At 39.6% G+C, this 25220-nt stretch overlaps 1 protein-coding gene across 1 annotated transcript in view; it reads right to left on the reverse strand.

Moving 5' to 3' along the window:
* Positions 1 to 6064: 6064 nt before the first annotated feature.
* RNF130 (ring finger protein 130) overlaps positions 6065 to 25220 on the reverse strand; it is a gene marked incomplete at its 5' end in the record, with an annotated part of 144532 nt that continues 125376 nt past the window's right edge. The window contains 5 exons of the mRNA XM_045284680.1: positions 6065 to 6119; positions 6313 to 6351; positions 13501 to 13594; positions 16773 to 16977; positions 19802 to 19898. Of these exons, the coding sequence (XP_045140615.1) occupies positions 6104 to 6119; positions 6313 to 6351; positions 13501 to 13594; positions 16773 to 16977; positions 19802 to 19898 (451 nt within the window). The remainder of the gene's footprint in view (positions 6120 to 6312; positions 6352 to 13500; positions 13595 to 16772; positions 16978 to 19801; positions 19899 to 25220) is intronic.

Here is a 25220-nt window from a genome sequence, read left to right on the forward strand (position 1 = left end):
AATGCTCAAATTATAGAACAGTATCATTGATATCACATGCCAGTAAAATTTTGTTGAAGATCACTCAACAATGGTTTTAGTCTTATATTAACAGGCTCATGCCAAAGATTCAGACTGAATTGAGAAGAAGTTGTGGATTATCATGGGATATCATGGCTGATGTCTAGATGGATCGTGGATCAAGGATGAGAATACCAGAAAGATTTTACTTGTGTTTTATTGACTATGCCAAGGCATTTGACCGTGTAGATCATAACAAACTATGGCTAACCTTGGGAAGAATGTGAATTCCAGAACACTTCATTTTGCTCATGCAGAATTTGTACATGGATCAAGAGGCAGTTGTGCAACAGATCAAGGGAATACTGCATGGCTTAAATCAAGAAAGGTGTGCTACAGGGTTGTATCCTTTCACAATACTTACTCAATCTGTATGCTGAGCAAATAATTAGACAAATTGGATTATATGAAGAAGACTGTGGCATCATGATCAGAGGGAGGCTTGTTGCAGAATACACAACCTAGCTTGCTGAAAGCGAGGACTTGATACACGTGCTGATGCAGATCAAGGATTGTGACCTTCAGTATGGATTATGGCTCAATGTCAAGAAGACCTAAATCTTCACAACTGGACTATGATAAACAGAGAAAAGGAATAAAGTTTTCAAGGATTTTGTCTTTCTTGCATCCATAATCAATGCTTATGGAAGCACCAGTCAAGTGATCAAAAGACAAGTTGCATTAGGTAAATCTGCTGCACAAGACCTCTTTAGAGTACTGAAAAGGATGTTACTTTGAGGAATAACATGCCCCTGACCCAAGCCACGCATTGTAATTTCAATTGCCTCATATACATATGAAAGTTGGACACTGAATAATCAAGACTGAAGAAAAATAGATGCATTTGAATTGTAGTGCTGGAGAATACTGAAAGTACCATGGACTGCTAAATGGGCAAACTGATAACATAATGGAAGAAGTACAGACAGAGTGCTCCTTAGAGGGAAGGATGGCGAGACTGTCTTGCGTACTTTGGGCATGTTGTCAGGAGAGAGCAGTCCCTGGAGAAAGGATCTCATGCTTGGTAAAATAGAGGGGGTGAAAAAAGGAAGGCCCTCTACGAGATGGACTGATAACCGTGGCTGTAACAATGGGCTCAAGGATAGGAATGGTTGTGAGGATGGGGCTGGACTGAACAGTATTGTGTGGCTAGGGTCTCTATGGGTCAGAACTTCCTCAATGGCACTTAACAACGAACAACAAAGAAACAATAAATTTAAAGGGCTGAAATCATACAAAACATGTTTTCGATCCTATAGAATGAAATTAGAAAACTGTAACAGAAACAAATATGGGAAATTCACAAATATGTGGGCTATAACAATATACTCCTAAATAACTAATACAATACACTCCTAAATAACTAATAGGTCAATGAAGAAGCCACAAGGAAATCTAGAAAATACTTTAAGATGAATGTATCTGAAAACACAAAATACACCAAAATTTATAGGCTGCTGGAAAGCCATATTGAGAGGGAAGTTTCTAACTGTCACCACCTATATCAAGGTAGGAAGCACAGACGAAACCAAAAGCAAATGGGAGAAAATAAGCATTAGAACAGACACGAAATAGAAATTAGACAAAAAGATAAAATCAATAAAATAAAAAGCTGGTTCTTTGAAAAGATCACGATAAACAAAATTGAGAAATCTTTCATTAGACTGACCAGGAAAGAAAGAAGAACCAAATAACTAAGATCAGGAGTAAAAGAGGAGACATTCAGAAGGGCCACACAGAAAGGATTGATAAATCCAGGGTGAGGTACAGCACTGATGAAACACAACTATCCTCGAGTTCTTTAATATTTCCCCCTTCCTATTATGGTTTTTGTTTTACCTCATCAATCATGTTAGATTTGAGTATTTTCATTTGTATAATTAAAGATGGTTGATCCATAAAAACCAAGATAGATAACCAGCCAAAAACAGTAATAGGAGTAATGGTTCCCTGAGGGTATAAGAGTGGAGGGAGTTGGGGGTGGGGGGAGGAAGGGGAAGCGGATAGCACTGATGACTCTATATCAGCTTAGATATAGCAGCTGTATATCAACTGTATAACCCCACTGGAGGGGAGTAAACAACAGAACTGTATGTGAATGGATATAATGGATGGTGTAAGATTATATATATATCTATTATGTATCATATATAGCCTGGGGGTAGGGTGGAGAAGGGAGGGCATAAAGGGGAACTGATATCAAGGAGTTCAAGAAGAAAGAAAATGTTTCGAAACTATTTGTGGTAGTAATTGTACAATACTGCTTGATGTGATTGAACTATGGAATGTTATGGTATTTGTAAGAACTCAAAATAAAATGATTAATTAAAAAAGAGGAAACATTTTTACATTATAAAAGAAATAAACCACTGTATGACAACATATTAGATAACCTAGGTAAGATAAAAAACACACAAACTACCATAACAGCCTTAAGCAGAAAGAGAAAATCTGAATAGATTTATAACGAATTAAGAGATTGAGCCAGTAGTCGAACTCTTCCCACAAAGTAAATTTTACCAAGCCCATAAAGAATTAACACCAATCCTTCTTAACAAAGTTTAAAAGAGGATAACATTTCTTAACTCATAATCTGTGGGGCATTTAAGAATTTTTCAACCCCACAAGGCCAGAATTACCTTAATATCCAGCCAGACATCACAAGAAAATAATACATAATCTATGAAAATATCTTCAACAAAATTATAGCAAACTATATTTAGCAACACACAACAATCAATGCAATATCCCATAATAAAGTGAAATAAAACACACAAGGTCATCTCAATAAATGCAGAAAGTCATAAAATTCTGTTTTAATATACAAATATTCAACAAGCTAAGAATAGAAGGCAACTTCTTCAACATTATAAAACCCATGCATGAAAATATCACAGCTAACTTCACACTCAGTGGTGAATGACTACAGGTTTTTCCCCTAAGGCCAGGAACAAGACAAGAATGACTGCTTTCACTGCTTCTATTCAGTAGTGCATTACCGGAGGTTCTAAGCAGAAAGAACTGCCAGTAGTAAGAACCAGTGTAGTAAGTAGGCAAGAAATTGAATTAAAAGGCCTTGTGATGGATTGAACGGTGTCCTCCAACACACAAATGAACTTGGCTGGATCATGATTCCCAGTGGTTTGGTACTTATTATATAATGGTGTACTATGTCAGTTGTGGAATAATGCTATCATTGCCTATAATATAATCAGTTTTGATTTGACATAAGGGGATTCTGATGAGATGCAACACTCCTAATCAGACCACAATCCTGGCCTGAAATAAGGGGAGCTTCCTGCATCATACTTCACCCTGTAAAGGAGAGAGGGAATGAGCAGAAAGAGAAGGCCCTGCTACTACCAAGAAAAGAAGAGTCGGGAACAGAGTGTGTCCATTGGAACCAGGGACCCTGTGTTGGGAACCTCCTAGAGCAGGCGTCAGAGGAAAAAAGTTTCCCTTGGAGATGGCACTTAGAGTTTGGTTTTGTAGACTTTTAAACTGTGAGAGAATAGATTTGCTTAGTAAAGCCACCTCCTGTGGTATTTCTGTTACAGCAACCTTAGCTATGACAAGCATCGTGATTGGAAAGAAATTAGTAAAATTATCTCTGCAGATGACATGGTCTTGCAGAAAATGCTAAGGAATCCACTGAAAATTGATTAGAGCTAATAAGCAAGTTTCGCAAGATTATACAAGTTCAGTATAAAGAAATCTATTATATTTCACTATACTAGCAAGACAATCTGAAAATGACATTAAGAGAACAATTTACAGTAGTATCAAAAAGAGTGTTTAGAAATAGATTCAACACAAAGGGTATACAATACTGTAAGTTTTTTTGTTGTTACATAAAAAGACACACCTTCTATATATGTTTGCCAATTGCTCCCTTCCCCAGGGAAGTATTTTGTAAACGTACTAGTAAAACACTGGCATAGCGGCACTTAAGAAAATGCCTTCTATGGAGAGGGATTACTTGGCAAACAAACGTAGAAAGCACTTGGTATTTGTGAGGGGAAAAAAGGTATACATTGGAAACACCAACGTATAATTGAAAGAGATAAAATAAATGACAAGACACCCCATGTTTATGGATTGGAAGGCAATATTGTTAAGATGGCAAAAACTATCAAAAGCAATCTATAGATTGAGCACAAATTCTATCAAAGGATTTAAAAATCAGTTTTTTCCACACACAAAAAAGAAATTGACAAGCTCATTCTAAAATTCATAGGGTTTCTGAAATACAATGGTTTCTGAATATCCAAAACAATATTTAAATAGATCAAGTTAGAAGACTCATACTTTTTGATTTCAAAACTCACTACAAAGCAATAGTAAACAATACAGTATGGTACTGGCACAAGGATAGGCATATAGTTCAATGGGATAGAACTGAAAGTCTAGAAATAAACTCCTATACTATGGCCAGTTCATCTTTTACAAGGGTGCCAACATCATCCAATAGGAGAAAGGAGTGTCCTTTCAACAAATGGTGCTGGTAGAACTGGATTTCCACAAGAAAAAGGATGAAATTGAAGCCTCACATTATGCACAAATATTAATTCAAAATGGATCAAAGACCTAAGCAAATGAGTTACAACTATACAATTCTTAGAAATTTAATTAGGAAGCCTTAATTTAGGCAATGCTATTTTAGATATGACACCTAGAGCCCAAGCAATCAAAATAAAAAAAACAATATACTGGACTTTATTTTTTAAAACCTTACTTTCACTCTGTTATCTGATCTATGCATCTTGGGAAACAGGCCTGCAGAAATCTTCAGCCTGTCACCTGATCCACAGATTTTGGACTTGGGAGGCAACACTAAGACTAGAGGCTGAGGGGGCAGTGGCACGGGGTCGTCTGAAGGGTAGGGGAAAAGATGGGGCGTTATTATTAATGGGTATGGAGGTTAATGGTATGGAGTTTCTATTTGTAGTGAGAAAAATGTTCTGAAATTAGATAGTGGCAAATATCCTCAAAACCCACTAAAAAGTACATTCTAATAGGGTGAATTTTATAGTATGTGAATTTTATCTCAATAAATAGAAAAATCTCTTCAACCTTCTTCCAATTTCAGAATGACTGACATAATGAACCTGTTACCAATAGGAACATTTTCTCATCCCCTCAGGTATACTGAGGCGTTGGAAGGTTAAAAAATGAACCGATCAAAATGCTTTCAAATACTGCTAATCCTTCAAGCACACAACTAAATATACAACAGTTCAACATTTTCCTTGTCAATTAGGTAAAAATATTTCACTACAGAAACAAAATTACCATCTAGACTTTTAAAATTTTCTGTTTATAAAAAATACTGAGCGAGCCCCAATAAATTGATGTAAAAAAATACTGAGTGAACTATATTAAAAAAATTAAACAAGTACAGATGTAATTTATTACTGATCAATGCATACTTTAAAACTCCCTTCATTCTACAAATATTTATTGAGCACTTACTATGTGCAAAAAGCACTCTCTTAGGTACAGGGGATACAGTGGTAAAGGGCACAGTGAGATGTCCTGCTGCTGTGGAGTGAGTCTGACAGGGAGATCAACCACAGGCAATGGGATTAAAAAAACAACAACCCGAAGAACCATCAGACAGTAAATAGCATCTTTGAAGAAAATAAAGTTTCTCCATTGAGTGCCTCAAGGGGGCACTGCCACACAGGACATCTCCACTCTCGGGCCACATTTGAGCACAAAGCCAATGTGAGGAGGCCAACAGAAAGTGCCAGTGGTCCTGTCATTAACTCACTCTGTCTCAGAAACGCATGCAAGTAAATTTGGGAATACGATCATCAAATCAACGTTGAGACCACTAGTGGATGAATAATACCCAACAGCACGGTGCTTTTATTTTATTATTTATTTCTTTTAATACAAAGCTTTGGCATTAGCAATTTTATGAAAAAATAAAATGTACTAAAAATAAACGCTTGTGTGGCATGATTGGTAAATGATGCACAAAAATAGGTTCTTTTTTTTCCCTTCAAGGCAGTCAGTCAGAAAGCAGCCTTTTTCTTCTTCAAAACCATTCTACCCTATGAAGTAAAAGGAAAAAAGACAGAGGTCATAAATCAGTTAAATCACAGGGTACTTGTCAATATTTAAAAATAAGTGAGAATATGCTCTTGAGTACAAAGGTGGCCTGGGAGCTGTCCCTCCACTATTTTCCAACCCCATTTAAAAAACCAGTTAATCATTAGCATCTTCCTAAAATCAGCAGTTTCAGACCTGTAGTCAACTGGCTCCGTGATCTCTGGTCCTGCATTTCTAAAAGGAATGAAAAGTCTAGTTCAAGGAACAACTTGGTTCTAAAAATACAATGGGCAACTATATTTACAACTTAGAACTTTGCTGAGTCTAAATACATGTACATGTGGATGGTCCTGAAGCCTGTAGCGGTTGCCTTTGAAACATGTTCCCTCTCATTCCTCAAACAAGGCTGTCATTACTTATTTTGAATTAAGATTTGACAAGGCCAGACTTCCAGGATCTCTTGACAGAAATTTCCAGACTTGGGGAGTAAGGGTATGTATGTGTGCCTTCCTCTCTTCCCCCAGGTGCTTAAAAATGCCTGATGTTTTATGGAAACTTTCCTTTACTGTTCACCAGGGCACTGCTAACCTTTCTGAAGTTCCAAACCCAGGTACTAGGGATCAGCCTGGGCCCTAGTTCTCCCTCTAATGGAAACCTGGTTGCTTCTCTGCACTTTCCTCTCTCTGGCCCTTTCCAGAGCTCTGTCTGAGCACTTACTTTTGGTTATCCTACACCTGTGTAGTATCTCCTGCTCTGCCTGTCTACTTCCCTGACCTCCTCCTCCAGCGTAAGCCAGTTTAAGGTGGTCTTGTTTTCTTAGCTATGCTCCTGTCACTAGTCTCTACCACTCCAAAACAACTTACAGCCACTAGGCATCACCTTTCTGCTGAGAAGCCTTTGACTATTTACCAGAAAAAGTCCAAATTCCGCTACCATCACCCTTGTTGCCACCACATCAAAACTAGACAGCTAGTGCCCTGAACCTAGCCCTTGTTTATGCCAGGCCTGGTTCTTAAGTCATTTCCTCTAAGAAACTTCCTTCCACCTGCCCAGGTGAAATGAAGTCGCCTTGACTGTGACACTGAGCACTAATATTCCTCATACTGCTCTCTCTCTCATGTACTCCTCACACACATGCTGCCGCCTCCAAAACGCACTCTGAGTACACATCACTACCGTATTTCTCTTCCCAGAGCTGCAGATAGGCAAGGCGAGCATGCTGCTGCCTCCAGGGCAGTGAGTTTTTCTGAAAACTGGGGTGGGGGATGGGGAGACTACCACAACACATATTCCATTAATCCAACCCAAATCTCCCACTGGCTGCAACAATGGGCTCAGGCATAGGAACAATTGTGAGGGTGGCAGAGGACTGGGCAGTGTTTCCTTCTGCTGTGCTCAGGGCCCTAGGGGTCAGAATTGACTCGATGGCACCTAAAAACAACAACGTTTCCAGTTGCCTCTAGCCCCATTTTTGTCATCATGTTTTAGAAAGCCAAAGCTGTCTTCCCCAACCATGTTATTTGAAGCCCTCAAATGGCTTCTTGTAGCACAGGCATGTGGTGTGATGGCTTTGAGTTCCAGTGCCCTTCTTCCTATGGTATCCCGTGGGGCCTCAATCCCGCTGAGCCTCAGTTTATTCCTGTGGCTATATCTCATACTCAGAGTGTCTAAATGGAGAAATTAGAGCAAGAAGAGGATTCACTAGCCACCAATATATACATCTCAGATCATGGGTAAGGTGAAATCTTTGCTGAAACTGCTACAAGAAGCTCCAGCACATAAAAATAAAATCCACCAAAGGTGGGTGCTAGTATTAGACTGAGAACCACAAATCATAAATATTTTAGATCAATGTTCCTCAAACTTCAGATTGCAACCCATGGGTTGTAAAATGAAGCTAGGAGTTCATGGATGGCATTAACAAGGAGGACGAAAGCACAGTTTAGAGTCTATCAGAGACAAATGCATGTAGTAAGGGGAATGTTGGTAAAATTTCTATTTCTGTTATATATGTGGTGTACTGGGTTACAATGTAATACATTTCTTGTAGTAGGAGACAGTTGAGGGGGAAAAGATTCTGAAAAGCATTGCTTTTGACACGTAAGCATTCTAAGTGGGGAGTAGGAAGCAAATTCTATCCTTCTCTTCAGGCTCTGATTTCTTATACAGAGGGGTCATTGGAACAGATGATTCGACTGGGACTCACAGAACTGGAACGAATGAGTGAGAGAGATGTGCACCTAACTCAGGAAGTGCCTCTGAAACAGCCCTCAATGAGAGACAGCCCAGTAGCATCTGTTGGAATAACTAGGCCCTGGCATGCACACTAAGGGGCCCTGCTGGCATTCCTGCTGGGCTGCTAGCCACAAGGTCCGAAGTTCAAAATCACCAGTCTGTCAGCAAGAAAAAGACAAGGCTTTCTACTACCGCAGAGTGACCGCCTCAGAAGCCCACAGGGGCAGTTCTCTCCTGTCCTATAGGGTTGCTATGAGTTGGAACTGAGTCAATGGCAGCGAGTTTGAAGGGTTTTTTTTTTTGGCAAGTACACTAGTTTTCAAAGTGTCCCGTGTCATATCCTTATAGGCACAATGTTCCTATATTAAATGGAGCTTTACCTCTCTGTGGCTGTCTTCAAAACTCTAGAGAATTATCACCCTTCTGTACTCACTGGTTACTCAACATATGTGTAATATGTGTATTAAATGGAGCAATATGGATAGAGTACAATACAGTCGGAGGCTCTTGGTTAAAACAAAAGCAAACAAAAAGCAAATAGGAGCAGCTCTTTGTAAGCACTCAAATAAATAGTAACTGTGTGTCAGAATTGACAGGGGATTTGGTAATGACTCATGTCTCTGGAGTTACTGGGTGGTGCAAACGGCTGTTACTAACTGAAAGATTGGAGGGTCAAGGCCACCCATAACTGCCTTGGAAGAAAGTCCTGGTTAAAATAAAAAACAAAAACCCAAACCCCAGCCATTGAAAACCTTTTGGAATAAGTTCAGTTCTATGCTGACTCACATAGGGTTTCCATGAGTTAGAAGTGACTTGACTGCAGCTGGTATTCTCATCTTTGCATGACCTTCAACTGGAGACACCTCTCATATTACCCATGTTTCCTCTTTTCTAAACTAAGCATCCCTATGATATCAAATGACAACATGTCCAGTCTTCTTATATATTGAAATGTGCTCATCTAATAGTATTCTTAAAAAGTGCTTCAAACAGAACAATTCAGACATCCTCAGCAGAGTACATTGAAGGATCAATTTCTTTTGTCTAGTCTGGAGTAATGGAATCCTGGCAACCCACTGGTTACACACCGGGCTGCAATCTTCATGGTTCCTAGTTCAAAACTGCCAGCCACTCCATGGGAAGAAGATGGGACTCCCTATTCCTGTAAAGAGCTACAGACTAGGGCTCATGAGGGAGGGAGGAGAGGGGAGGGAGGGGAAAAATGAGGACCTAATGCCGGGGGCTTAAGTGGAGAGGAAATGTTTTGAGAATGATGAGGCCAATGAATGTACAAATGCGCTTTACACAATTGATGTATGTATGGATTGTGATAAGAGTTGTATGAACCCCTAATAAAATGATAAAAATAAATTAATTAATTAAAAAAAAAAAAGAGCTACAGACTCAGAAACCCTCAGGGGCAATTCTACCCCTCCTATAAGGTTGCTATGACTTGGCATCAACTCAGTGGCTGTGAGCTTGGTTTTGGTTAAGTCTGGAGTGGTAAGTTACTTGTTGGGTTGCTAACTGTAAGATTAAGCCTTACAAGCAGTCCGAGGGAGAAAGACAGGGCTTTCTGCTGCCAAAAGATTTATAGCCTCAGAAATCCACAGGGGTAGCTTTACTCTGTCCTCTAGCGTGGCTATGAGTTGGAATAGAGTTGATAGCAGTGAGTCTCTACATTCTGCTAACATACCTAATAGGAGGGCAGCTCACAAGAACTACTAGTGAGCACAACTCAAGCTCACTGATGTGCTGCAGAGGAAAGTATTTTGGATCATGGCTTTTATGTTAGAGGATTTTCCATCTGTTTCCTATTTCAGGATGCTGACCGTATCCGACTCATTTTCTCCTGTCAAGATAGCTTTGAATCTTGAGTGTCTGAACTATACTCCTTGGCAAATATCAGGGCATGTTTTCTATGAACCAGAATGTAGGCGCTGATAAAAAGATACCTAGTAGACTCTCTCACAGAACTATAAACTATGCAGATCTTGCAATTGGTTCCTCAATTTAAAACTAAGTAGTAATTTGTTTCTCAAAGACCAATGAAAACATCTACTTTTCTTATACTGACTTAAAAAGATTGCTGCAAACATAGCTGATGAAGGTTGTGAACACAACATTTGAATAGGGACCAAGAAAAAGAGGTGTGAGAGGCTAATACATAGATATAATTACTTATATTTAGTTGTCTCTTTGACTACCATCCTATTTACATCTGAAAAGCTTCAAAATTCACCAGATGCATTTGAAGTATTAAAAAAAATGTAAACACAGAGTGGATACTTAGATAGTGTTTCATGAAAACAGGAGGTAAACATGCCAAACAGATGGAATTTTGACAGCCTTCTGATAAATGTGTGGAGTATGGTAAGGGTGAGGGCATGGCTTTGCAACCTGCTGAAGCCCTGTCCATGGCAGGAGGAGGGCCAGAGCCACTAGTGCTCCACCTGCTTGCCTTGACTTCTGGCTCCTACTGCCTCATCTTGTCCATGGGACTTCATGAGCAACTAGAATGGGTTCAAGATCTCACTGAAACAGTGTCTAGTAACACTGCTAGAAAAGTACACTAAAGCGGTCTACCATAGAGGGGGCGCTCAGTACCAATTTACAGACACATCAATAAAAGGCCAAAAGATGGGGTCTATTTATACATGACTCTCTTAAAAGTAAATGAAACTATCTACAAAATTCAAGCAGAGCAGTTAAAATGAAAAATGAAGGGACCTCATTTTGGTAGTAAGTCTCTTGGTAGATAAACCCCAAAAAGGGAAATAAAACCGATTTCACAGAATGTATTAAAGAAATGATTATACATTTATTTGCAAAAATAAAGCTTTCCCTAAAATGAAAACCATGTAGGAACTTTCCAGCAATATTTCTAGGAAAGCAACACTAAGTATGGCTATTATCTTTTCTCCTCTGTAATACAACAGCTTTTAATAAAGTAATTCATGCTTATTAAATAAAAAACACACAAAAGCACATATATTATCACATTGCACCAATTTAAGATAATGAGCATGAATAGTTCAATGATTCTTTCGCTCACATGCATGTGAGCACACACAGACACACACACACATTTTCTTTCTCTTTATGACTCCATTTCTCTCTCATGAATATTGTCCTTCTTAGTGGTTTTGAGTGAAGGCGCAAAAACAATATTCAAAGGCACAATACCACTCACTATCAACCTTCTCCAAAGGTTGATGAGAGAAGATTGGACTAAGATAGGGATCTAAGATCCATGACTTAGATTCCAAGTCATGAAAGCATTTAGGCATGGAACTGAAATATTATGGCTCAGGTATTTTGATTTTTCTAACAGTTAACTTATCTATTGAGTGTTCTGTAAAGTACCTCACATACAAGCTGAGCAGAGGGCAGATTCTGAGCAGCAGGCAGACTGCCAGTGAATTACTTCATAATCTCCTGAAAGTGCCCAGAATGCTGCTATTCATGGTTATTCGTATCCTTCAGTTATGAAATTTTAAAGAAGTGAGCTATGCCATCGTCTAATTTAACGGGTTAGCACAGGAATAAGCAAAAGGGGGGGTTGTGGGTAAATATTTCCCTCTGAATTGAGGTCTGAATCACAAGCACTTGCTGAGCTCCTACGGTTCAGTATCCTATTTCATGGAAGAAATTACATTCATTTGCCACTGAAAAAGACAGATGGCCATATTACTCATAGAACTTTAACAGAATCCCAGAGGGATTGCTTTGGCTAACATTTATTGAGCACTCATTATGTACCAGGCACTGTGCTAAGTCCCTTTTATGGGAATCATCACAATAACCCTATGATACAGTCCTAAAATTATCCCTGTCTTATGGATGAATACAATGAGCTTCACATAAATATAACTTCACATAATAAAGCAAAGAACTTAGGCTTCTACACAGGTCTGACTCTAGAACCTGTGTAGTTAAATTTGACCTGTTATCTGAGGCCATGACTACTCATCTGAACTGGTCATTTTCCCAACCTGTAATGGGCCAGGGATGTCAAAGAACACCTCTTACAAGGAGCTAGCCAATGCTTTTGGAAGTGGCCTATTGTTTTTCGCTCTTTGTTTCTAAGTTGGACAATAGGTATCCAATTAAATGAATTACACAGGTTGTTTAGCCATTATTAATCAATTAAAGTGCCAGAACCTAATGCAATATAAAGGGCCTATGAATTTCACCTGTACCAGTTTAGATTCAATTATGGGCAATGCCCCAGAGTTGCTTTTTTATCTAGTTTCCACAAATACTGGTAAAAGAAAGGATTGAATAATGGTCTACAGTAGATGCCCTAAATTCAAGAACAAACAAACAAAAGTAAATCCTCCCTACATTTGATCCCATGTGCAAAGTGAAAGTGTAAGCTTCTGGAAAGCCCCTGGAATACGGTGGACCTTATAAGTCATCTAGTCCAATTTCAAATCTCCAAGCGCATCTAAACTAGAGTAGCCTGACAAGTTACACAGGCTTCTGCACTCCCAGGCCTGCACATTTCCATTCTCAACCCACTGCCCGGCGGCCCGATGCTCCTCCTTTTATTCAGGTGACATCTGCCTACAATCCTGCACTCTTCGCTCTGGTCCTCATTTTGTCCTTAGGAGATGGAGTCTACACCCGATTCTCTTTTCCCCAATGTCGGGAAGCACCAGGGCTTCCCTACTGTTTCTGTCTTGCAGTCTAAAATCAAAAGTCACTGTTCCTGGAGCACGGCCAAGGTGCCAGTGCTCCACCCTGGGGTCAACACACTAGACCCCAGGTAGGGCTAAAGAGCACGCGGCAGAGCGCCAGCTTCCTTTCAAATGACCAGGACATTGACATTCTTTATACTGTATGACTGTACTGGTTCCCTCAGCATTTGTATTGCATTGCAGGTTCACTCCAGGTTTGCGGCTAATGAACACCTTTACATCTTCTCTCAAGTGAGGTGTGGTGGAGCCAGGTGAACTCCTGGCCTGCGATGCTGACTAAAAACAGACTAATGAAATACATTATTTTGCTAGGTATGATCCCATGAGGATCAGTTTGAAACTGGTGGAAAGCCAATTTTACCACCTTTGTGAAAAAATACATATTAATTTGGGGATCATCTGGCACATGCAATCCAAAGAACAAACTCAATAATTTGTTACTTACTCATTAGCATTCAAGCTAGCTGTAGCTCTGATGATCATGTAGCAGAGTGTGAGAGCACTGAGGAGGCCAAAACTGGCAATAATAAACCATTCTTCTGTTGACAAAGGAAAGGGAGGAAATCATTCTGGGGAGAAGGCTTAAGTCAAATCGACGTCAACAATTCCCTCAAATGCAACAAAGCAGACGTCAACGGAGGTGTGAGCCAAGACTAGCCCAAGGAAGAGAAGCAGAGAATTTCCAGAGAGTTACTAAACTGGAGAAGGTTAGAGAAAGTAGTGGCGAAAGCTGTAAGGGAGAAAGGAAAGCATGGCCCAGTCATTTCTTCCGGTTAACGTCCTGAGGCTTGTCAGGAGGGTAGCCACCACCAAAAAAGTGTAGAGTAAAACGTGTATCGGAAATTGCACATGGATGTATGTATTTTTCGTTATTGTTAATTTAATGGCAGTAAAGTGAACCAGCCATGCTTATAACCTCATTTCCTTCTTCATTTGTCACTTCCGCGTGGTCGTAGTACTCATTCCTAGATAAAATCTTTGAAGAACCCGAGTGGTGTTATCAGAGGTCTTGTGGGTACTTCAAGCAGTTGCAAGTGGTCCTTCCATGGCATTCATGTCTACATTTTTTTTCCCTTGTAGGCATGGATTATCTTTTAACAGTTTCATAAAAAGGACTTCTCACCGATACCTCAGGAGATGAAAGACTGTGCCTTTCACACCACATTCCTGGGAAGCAGCAATGGCTTTTCTGGCTTGGTCCTGAAGTGGGGAGGGTAGGCGATATAGGAGGCACCTGGTGCACCAAAGGGCGGAAAACCTTTTGTGTATGCTAAGGATTTTTCTCTAGTTTCTCTCTAGTTAGTTAATATTGCTCCTTAATTTTTAAAAGCCACTATTGTCAAACTAACATTCTATAGAGAATATTAATTGGGAATCTCAAAAGCAACTTGTGAACCAATGTGTCTTCCTAGAAAAAGACGTACTATATAGTAAAATTCACCGTGTATCTGCACATAAAGAGGAGGAAATAGTTACACGTGGAGTATCAATTGTTTATATAATAAAAGCTGCATTTAACATTGAATCTGTAGTCCACAAACTCTAAAATTATATGCAAAATTATGTGTGCACAGGCATTTTTCTGTAGAAAAGTTAATATACTTTCAGTAGTTTTTTAAAACCATCAGAAGCTTAAGAACTGCCCTAAGGGATTTTAGGATGTTGACTGGGTTTTATAGCATTTCTCTTTCCACTTTGTTTTATGTTACTGAACTATTTAGCACAAAAACCTTTCCTTTCAGATGACAGATAAAGTTCTGTTTCTTGAATGACAAATTCTTCACCAGTAGATTACACTTTTACTGTTTTTATTTCAAGCAAGATAAAAACATACGAGAATCTATATACCTTTTCAACCAACAAGGAGCTGAATGTAGCACTGTTTCTTCTTACGAGGCTTTTGTACATGGTAAAGACTAACTTGTAGACTTTCAGTTATATCTTTATTTCCTTATTCTGAATATACCAGCCATATTTGTGTGGCATTCCAGTTATAAAAGCTAGTAATCAAGAAGGAGACACTATCATAGCAATGCCTCATGGGCCTTCAGGTTATTTTGGCAGCAACCCACTGCACCAGGGTCTCCAAGGTTTCTGCCCTCTTCAGTGCTGAGTTAGCACAGTGCCTCGCACACAGCTGGTGCTGAGTGAATGCAGCCTAATTGCTAAGGCGCTACAGAACTTTGGAGGGAAAAATAGAGGTGATTTTTGCCTAATTTAATCACATGACCCCCTCCTCCCACTAACACCATGCATAAACTCTGTTAAAGGTAATTAATTTGGTATATAAAGTAGTATTTTTTAAATCATCCAAACAAGGCTTTGTCAGGATATTCTTACATAAAATTTAATAGGGATCAGTACTTCATTTAGTAGTAGGTGCTCAATAAATGTCTGATCAATGAAGGACTTCCAAAAATTCATGAAGAAAACCAGCATTTGACTCCTAGTTCCCTTTATTACTACTAAGACCGATTTTTAAAATTCTAGACTACAAAATCGAAATACCAAAGTAGGAAAAAGAAAATGAATCTCTGGGAAATGGTAACCGATGAGTCAAATGATATCAAAGAATTGTTTTACTTATTTCAAAATTGAATGAAGGCTCTCCCAGTTTAAATAAATGACAAAATAAACCAGGGAAAGTAATTTTTAAATAATCATTTATGGTTGGTTAAAAAAAAGAAAATGACTCCCAATAAAATGTTCAAGAAAATAAATAAATAAATAAAGTAAAACAACAACAAAAAATTTTTTTTAATCATGAAAAAAAAAAGAAAATGTATCTTTTACCGAATAGGCCACAAAATACATGCAGTCTAAATATGTGAAGCGAAAAACATTTTGTAATCGATTTACCCACTTTTCCAGAGTTAAGCAGATTTCCATCAGGTTCGGGTTGAAGCTCTACGCAAGCAACAGCATATACTGAAAAAGGCAGCACCAGAGGGGCAAGACAGAAGATGGATGGACGGCTGTTAGATGAGAACAACACAGAAAGAATGGAACCAGAGAGAAGAGCTGGCTTGTGAAGGATGGATGTCTACACCGCACATACACACGCCGGTCAGACCACTCATACAGTCTTCAGACATCATTATCAAAACATGCCAGTGTTTTGTTTATAAGCAGCCCAGACTTTTTGTTGTTGTTGACTTTTAACTTTCTTTCTGTCTTGTGTTACAACTATACCAATGAGTTAAGTGTTAAGAGACTAACATTAAAGCAACTTCCATAAAAAGACCATCTCAACTTTTTCTAAAATTGTGAGTTTTCTTGCAATGTTTAGGTTCCGATTCTGGATTGGCGTTTTATGAGATGGTCTGCCGCTTAGTAAATACAAAGCAGTAGTGCTCACACTTACAATCACACCAGGGATGCTGCTGACAAGACGGATGGCTTCCATAACATTCCGAAACTGCTTTTTGAAATACCTGTTTGCAATGCAACCATTTATGCAACAGCTACTAAAGCAAATCTTTGAACACTATTCATCCAATGATAGTTATTACTAATAATGACACGCAAACACGTCAGCTCCTTAATGTAATAGTTATTGTTCCACACATCTGTTTTAACATAAGCACATGTCACTTTCTTGGTTACACACTGATGTGCCGGCACAGGCGAAGGTCCCAGCTTGGTTGCAAAGCAGTCACCACAAGCCAAACACAAGGCACTCAGCCGGCCTGTCCCTGGGGAAAGGGCCCCACTTACTTGTTACTGCAATGTTGATTTCTCCCGTTCTAGGAGTAAGTTCCCCATCCTGAGGAAGGGGTGACATCCCCGAAGTTCGCAGTGGCTCCAGGCCAAGGGAGTTATCACTGGCCAGGTCACCGAGGGCTGATCTTCGGTTAACTGCTTGTGTTCTGGTGAGCCTTTCCATATCAAATGCTACGTTATCAGTACAGGGCAAATTTGGCTGCAAAACATTTCCATATTAAAAATAACTGTAAGAGTAAAAAGTTGTTTTACAAAATTCTAAGTGTCAGACACACTAATGAAAACAACCAAGCTTTTCTCTTTTAAAAAAAAAACCCAACTTTTAAAATAAGGCTTTCTCTCATTTCTTATCCAATCCACCCTTTCCATCTATCTAAAAGTTTTCCTATAAAAAGAATAAACTATCTCCTCTCAAGAAACATAAAAGCCAAACCCAAATCCACTGCAGAACTGAGGATGAAGGCCACTGCGTCTTTATAAAGAAATGACAGTCTTGTGCAGACACAGCTCCTGGCAGAGGAAGGCCAGGGAGTAACCGCTACCTAGTGGTTTCCAACTCATGGTCAACCCACGTGTGTAGAACTGAACAGCTCCGAAGGCTTTTCAAGGCTGCTGCCTTTTGGAAGCAGATCTCCAGACCTTACTTCTGAGGGTAGGTTTAACCAAGCCATCGTTGGTTTGTAGTGCAGCACTGAGTGGTTTGTACCACTCACAGACACCTTTGTTAAATGACAACCACTTGATTAAAACAAACCAACAAACCAACAGCAAATGTTGTTTCTCTGGCTCTTATATTAAGGTTGAGGGATATCAGGTTAACAGGGTACTACTTTCATCCTATTATCCTCCCCATCATGCTCCATTTATCTAGTAATCAGTTTAAAATATCTTCTATCTTTAAATAGTTAAAGCACATTATTGAATCCATTGAAGAACTGAGAATATTGGCCACAGCTTTTGTAGAGAGTAGATCAAAATCAAAAGACCTTTGAACCGGAAGAAAACAAGTCTCTCTCAAAACCTAAGCACCGAATGCTGAAAGATTTGGTGCTGAAGCCTATCAATAAAATAAAGGCATAAATGCCTCATTGGACAATATGGGAATGGGGTTCTCCAGTAAACTTTAGTTCTCTTGGCTTCGTGTGGATAGCATATTAGGAGCAGAGATGAGAACACTGGCTGTGAGGAGGCTTCATACAGAGAATTGACAAGTCAACCAAATCCAAACCAATGGCTGGAGGTCCACTGGCACAGAATTCTGCTCTACTTCACCCCAGAGCCCTATCAAATAAAATTACAGCACGGTGTAATTGGCAGCACGGGACTTTGGTAGCACAATGATTGAAGCACCAGGCTATTAACGGAAAGGAAGAACCGTGGTTCAAACCCACCCAGTAGAGGAAGCCTGGTGATCTGCTTCACAAAGATAGATTGTAAGGCTCTCTGTCATGAATCGATGCTGCCTCACACTGACCCCTGTGGGTTTCTGAGACTGTGACTGCTTACGGAAGTAGAAAGCCCAGTCTTTGTCCCGAGGAGCTGTTGTAGAAAATCCTGTGGGGGCAATTTTACTGTCACATTGGGTCACTATGAGTCAAAACTGATTTGATAGCACCAATAACAATAACATACTGATGTTCAGTTACATAAGGTTTATTATGTGTATTAAAAATCATTTTATTGGGGGCTCTTACAGTGTGATGTGTATTATATTTAGTGGTAGCTTGTAATATATTTTAGAATAATTTCTATTAAACACAGGGACAGTGGGGATGAGTATTAATCCTTACAAACAACACAAAACAAATAAGGTCGGAGGCAGTGAGAAAGGCTAGGTATCTTTCAAGTGTCTTTATATACCAAGCATTATGGCAAATGCTCTATGTTAAAACAGTCTCAACTGGAGGGGACTTTTCCCCAAGGACATTAGCAATGTCTGGAAACATTTTCGATGCTCATGATTGCAGTCTTATGTTACTGTATTTAATGATAGAGGACAGGGAAGCTGCTAGACAGCATACAATGGCCCTTGCCCTCCAAGAAATCACCTGGTCCAAATTAGAAACTGTGTTCATGTAAAACTTCACTGATGCGGAACATCTCAGTTTCAGGAGACAGGCATCATTGCCTGCCAGGGTGGCACCTAACCTGTCTTCTAGTGTTGCATTTCAAATCAAACCGTTCAGAGTGTCTTTGGGCTGCAAATAATGAGTTCTTCTGGTTGGTCAAACTCAACTTTCTGTTCCATAAAGACATTATTCATTCATTTTTTTGAGGCCAGAGAGTATTTTATTTTCCTCTGAAATGCAGTAACCCTGGGCCTATGCAGAGGCCTGAAAAAGTTCGTGGAAAAATTCCATCACCACTTAATTCCATTTTCCCATAAGCAATTTGAAGCCCTCATGTCTATTTCTCTTAAACAAGCCAATGCAGACTGTCTTCTGGGTCTCTGATGAGTCAGCATAGATTTCATATCTATGAAATCTGAAGTACCAGATGCAGCACACCTGGCTAAAGCACCTGCTAGGCAGTCCAAGGTTCTCCCCAGGCCTTCAGTAACTGCCCACCTTCACTCTTCACAACTTTCTAACATGTCAGGCCGAGGCCAAACTCTGAGTTTCATATTACGCTGAATGCAGGAAAAATTGCTGCTGGACAGTAAGTTAAGTCTTTAACTTATCTTTTCCTTTTTTTCTTAAAAGATACTGCAATAAAGAAAAATCATGATCTTTTCTCTTAGTTCTTTATTATATACCACCACTCAACAGACACATACTTATAAATATGGACTAGTTTAGCTATTGATAGTCTTTTCCAAGAGTTCCCTCAGATGGATTAGGTGTCAAATAATCTAGAAGAAAGGCACTGTTGTGCTTCCTTGTGAGAAAGTAGCTTTCTTTCTTGTTGAACATGCGCCTTTGTATGACAACTGTGTCATGTAGTACTATGTCACACTTGGATATGATATGACACAATAGTACATATGATATGACACAATAGTAGTAACCAAGTAGGAAACATACCACAATTCCCAGGGCCTTCAAAATATTGAGCTTGCACATAGGACAGGTACAATGTTCACTAAGCCAGGGGTCCACACAGAATTTGTGGAAAACATGCCTGAAAAATAATGGAAAATTATATCATAAATTATATACTGAAAAATCTACTAGTGTCTTTTCTCTTTTAGGACTTATCAGCAAGTCTCAAGAGAGAAATATTAGGGTTTCTTAAAACACAACTTGCATACAATCTCCTGAACCCAGTATTATGCATCTATACCGTGGTCTATGGAGAACTGATAAGATTTGGATGTTTGGACTTTTTATTTCACCAGATTTCGAAATGGACATGAGAAAATATAGGAAATTTCTTAAGAATGGAGATCATGAATCATACCTAAGGTTCAGCTATGTTTTCTATAATAGCTAAAGCAGAGAAATGAAATTTCATAAAGATATTAAACTACTGAATAAAGAATTCTCTGAATTATCATTAATATACATTATTTCATGGAACCCTCCTTAAAAGTCACATAAGGTATTATTTTTAAAAACTACTTCATAAAAACAAACAAAGGAACTTCTAAGCAACACATGTTAATTGTTAAAGTTACAGAGTAGCTGAACTATTTTTAGGGTTGCACTGTACTTAAAGAACCAAAGAGCACTTAGCCAGCAGTTTTCAGTCAGGATGGTAGGAGGGAGGGTAGGTGTTTTACTCTTGTTCAGGAGAGCAAAAGTCACCTCCTTGTGACTGGCAATAAGTCAAACACAGGAGGAGGCTTTGCATCCCCCTCAAAGAAACTTGTTTTCTTTTTAAGGAAAAAAGACTTTGGGGGAGCTGCAGAAGTGATCCCTCAACTACAAGCAGCCCCGGCTGAAATGAAGCCATGTGGAAGTCCTAGTGTCCTGGCCAACTGGGAAAAGGCAGGTAACAGGACAAGCACTCAGAAGGTCTTTGAAAGGAATGCTATAATTTGAGCTTTAAGATAAGATAAACTAAAGAAATGTTGGGAAAGATACCAAATTGAACTATGGCATGCCTTCAAATGTTGTTTGTTGATTTATAACTTAATGTTGGTATATAATGCTTTTGATTTAAAAATTAGTTTTTAATTAAAAAGTAAGTGGTCTAGAAAACTCACCATTTTAATTGGGGTTTATTAGCATTGTGTTTATGGCTTCAGCCTAAACATTACTTTATCTACCTACCTACCTATTACCACCTGGTGGCTTATATGACTTTTGGGTAATATAAGGAAGTCTGAATAACTTTGGTCTTATGCTTGTAGATAATGCAGTTAGCCAGACCTTCACCATGCCTGAAAGCATTTATTTAAACCCCTAAGGATTGAAGTTCTTGAATAATTTGCCCCCTGAAGGTTTATTGGAAAAAGAAAAAAAAAGGTCTATTGAAAAAAAGTTTATTAAGAAAAGTACCCCTCCCACTTGTTTTCCTAAGTAAGTACAATGTCTTCTGCAAGCTATGGGATATTGTAATGAAAGATAACAAAGACTAACTGGCTCTCTAAGAACAACCGAAAAGCCTCCTTTCCTTACCATGTCATGGAACACAGCACACCACAGCACACCAACTGCTACGGAGTCAGTTCTGACTCCTAGTGACCCTGCAAGACAGAGCAGAACTTCCCCTTGGCCTTCCTGAGGCTGTAAATCTTTGTGGGCAGAAGGCCTTTTCTTTCTTCCATGGAGCTGCCACTGTGTTCTCACTGCTGACCTTGCAGTTAGCAACTTAACATGTACCCCACTATGCCAACAGGACTCCACTCCCTTCCTTAGGCAAACCAAAATCTGGAAGAAAGTTTTGCTCTCTTAAACAAACAAACAAGCACATTTCTCATTCTGACTATCCAGCTACCCCAGTTATTTTCTTATTCTCCCACTCATATCCTCTTGGCAAAACACTGGTATTTGCTGCCCCTCTTTTCCTTTCCTCCCTCCTTCCTATGCACAGCCCAGATTCCCAGACAGCTTAGTTCCAGTGCACCCAACTGGCCCAGGTATGCTGACTCTCCAATTCCTACAGCACACTTCTGTCTTCTGAAACCAATACTGAGCAATTTCTCTCTGTACTATAGCCCGGCACGCTTTTTCCTATCACTGAGGTCAACTTTGATAAAATCTGCCCTGCACTGTAGCCTCCTTTTTGTCACCACCCATTCTCTTAACCCTCCTGCTTCTGTCTCCTCAGTGCTTCACCAAACTCAACACAGTTCCCTGACTAGTAGGCAAAGCTCTGCCACTACCACTGTCGGACTCCACAAACCATCCTTTCGGATCCCTAACTGTCTCATCTGAAAACCTGTAGGGAGCAGGGGATAGTGGAGAAGGGTGAGTTTGGAGCAGTCAATGAAAAACTGTATATGGGGTACTTACTGAGCACAGTACCAGGGGCTGTGCAAATGGAAGGTATGACAACATATATCCTCAGGCAGAGGAGCAAAATCATTTCATGATACCCCAATAAATGGTTACAACTCTTCCACTGTACTTCAGGCTTCAAGACATTCCAGCACCTATGTACCTGGTCTTACCAAAAAAGGGCACGTGGGTAAACCCCTTTCCACTGTTATAATGAAACAGACTCAGTGAAAATCCACATCACAGTGGAAAATGGTCCACCATATTAGGGCTGGGTGGTCTACTAGTGTCGGAAAGCAGGTGATACATTGAGCAACAGTGAAATGGATAGACCACAAGGTATTAGAGCTTGGACCAAAAACCCAATTCCTGTAAGAAAGATTCTGGCATACAGAGATCCTCTGGCCTGAGCTGGTGGCAGACACTGTTTAAATCAGGCTCTCCCTCTGGGGCGGGGGCACCTTCCCAGTAACTCTTCAGCCAGCCAGCTGACTGACCCATTTTAGCTTCTATAGTGGCAACAAGACTTAAGTTTATTCAAGCTCTCCAATCCCGAGAAAGTATTTTTAACTAAAAAAAAATTGTGGCTGATGTTTAAATAAAATAGGTCTAAATAAGGTGATGGTTTTTTCTTTTCTGAGACATGTTGGCGAGCATCCAAAGGATGACCAACCATACTCAACTCACACAAGTAGGAGGTCCCCAAAGCAATGCCAACTGCCATCTGTCCACAACACATTACTGTGACAGCAGAGGAAAAGTAAAGGTCATGCAACAAAAGTCAGCAATCCAGGAGAGGCTTGATATCTTCACACACAAGAGGTTTGCTTCCTCTCCAGACAGGCTTGTTAAAAATTAAAGACAAGTATACACAAAGGTATCTGGGCTTTTCTTCTCCCATTACTGGGGTGAAGACGAGCCAGGGAGTGCTGATCCTTTTACAAGTCCAACTTAAGGGCACAGGCTCTAGTGTGATTTTGGAGGGTGACAACTTTGAAAGAGAGTTTAGAAATTGGGATAGCATCTGCCTGAACATGATTAAATGCTGAGGAGTAGACAGAAGAATTAAAGCTAGAGAAGGGAGCAGAAAGTCGATACAGCAAGGTCCCTGAGGTGGGGAGAGAATTGGCACAGAGAGGCCCAGGTAGAGAGAGCAGCTTCAGGCCAAAGGAGGATTGGTGCAGAGGCACACATTCCTGAAGGCTTGTGGTCAAGAAGTTGAAGGAATACCATATACACTCGATTATAAGGCGGCCCGGTTATCAGCCGAGGCACCTAATTTTACCACAAAAACTGCATAAAAAAATGTGCTAAAAAACTCGGCTTAACCACACGTATATACGGTAGCTCTAATGTTCTCTGTGAAGGTGATGGAGAGCTCAGGTGTTCAGGGAACATGAGTATGTCTGAAAGTGCTGCTGTTATAATGGAGAGAGCCAGCTGAGGCTGAGGGAAGGGTTTTTCTGGACACTCAAGGCCCAGCTGCGGTGGAGCCTATTGGCTAGAGCACCATCTTTGTGTCTCTCCAGCATCCTGTGGGGGAGCAGAGTGAGATACCAAGTCGCTCAGCAATGTGAGATAAAGAAAGAATCGGCAGGGGCAATGTCTAACTCAGTTTCAAAGACCACAGGGACAAAAAGGAAGACAGTAGGCAGAAGGAACGAACAGTATAAGTATAGTACAGAATAGAATAGTATAAAGTATAAGCAGAAGCAATAAAATAATAACTCATTCAAAGGTCCCTGAGAAGCATCATTTGGAAGCAAGGTTCAAAGAATATTAGAGCAAGATGATAATATGTGAGACCTCCAATAGGTCCGTGATTCTCAACTGGATTTTAGCCCCAGGGTTATCTTGGCAATGTCTGGAGTCATTTCTAGTTGCCGCAACTAGGGCTGGAGGTAGTGAAGCACCTGGTATTACTGGGTATATTGATAAATATCCTGTAATATAGGTCAGCTCCCTAACAAAGAATGTCAATAGTGCTGAGACTGAGAAACTGATCTAGATCAAGTTGTCAAAATGTTGCACAATGTGTACAGTTAGTTTGTACCACATCTGAAACCACCCCTGCCATCATTTCATAAAAGGTTGAGAACCACTGCTCTGGAAGAGACATGGAAAAGGAAGAGATCAACCAAAGCACTATATCTCAAAAAAGGACATGGCTTTGCCGTAATCAGACCACACAGGCACTTATTAAAAGTAAAAATGTCTATTCTCAAAAAAAAGAAAAAAAAAGTCTATTCTCATGTTTTAAATTCTATACCATTGGCTAAATTAATGACACCACCAATAGAATTATCTTATGCTCATGGGGATGATTTATAATGCTCTCTAGTAAAATAATAATGATGTTTCTAAAGTAAACCAAAGACATATATAAACTATAGATATATGAATAGATTTGGGGCTCACTTAATTAAAGTCCTAATCTAAGAACAATTCATTTTTATGAAAGTTACCTACTCAATACCCACTCTCATAAAGAGATCACTGAACATATGGGGTGCGATAGCAAAGTGTAGTGAAGAAATCAGATGGTGCAGGAATATCAGAAAGAATAGTGTCTGAGGTCTTAAAGGCTTGTCTTCAAACAAGCAACCATCTAAGTCACACAGAAGAAGCTCAACAGCCTGTGTGATCCAAGGATTGCAGAGAAACTCCTCTGATCATAGTCCTGGGATGTGAACAATCTTGTTACCAGACAAAGAACGTTGTAAAGTTGATTATGGCAGATGTAGTTGGGCTTAAATGTAACACCTTATCATTTGATCTCCCTTTTGACCCATTTTTAATTTGTTTTGGTTTTTAACATTTTCTGCTTTCTTTTCTATTGAAGTTTTCCCCTGTTTTGTCATTGTTGTTGCTTTGTATGATTTTATGAACATGAAATTCAGGACAGGTAACTCTGTAGAGAAAGTAACTTGATTATTACCTAGGGGCCTGGCATGGGAGGCTGGGGGGAAGAGGGGGCGCAATGAGGATAATGAGAAAGAGGAAAATGATCTAAAATTGATATGGTGATCAAACTACTGAATTATATGATATATGAATT

The sequence above is a fragment of the Echinops telfairi genome, unplaced genomic scaffold, assembly GCF_000313985.2.
Source record: "Echinops telfairi isolate 266 unplaced genomic scaffold, ASM31398v2 ScPeMD7_7469;HRSCAF=8507_0, whole genome shotgun sequence".
NCBI classification, from domain to species: Eukaryota; Metazoa; Chordata; class Mammalia; order Afrosoricida; family Tenrecidae; genus Echinops; species Echinops telfairi.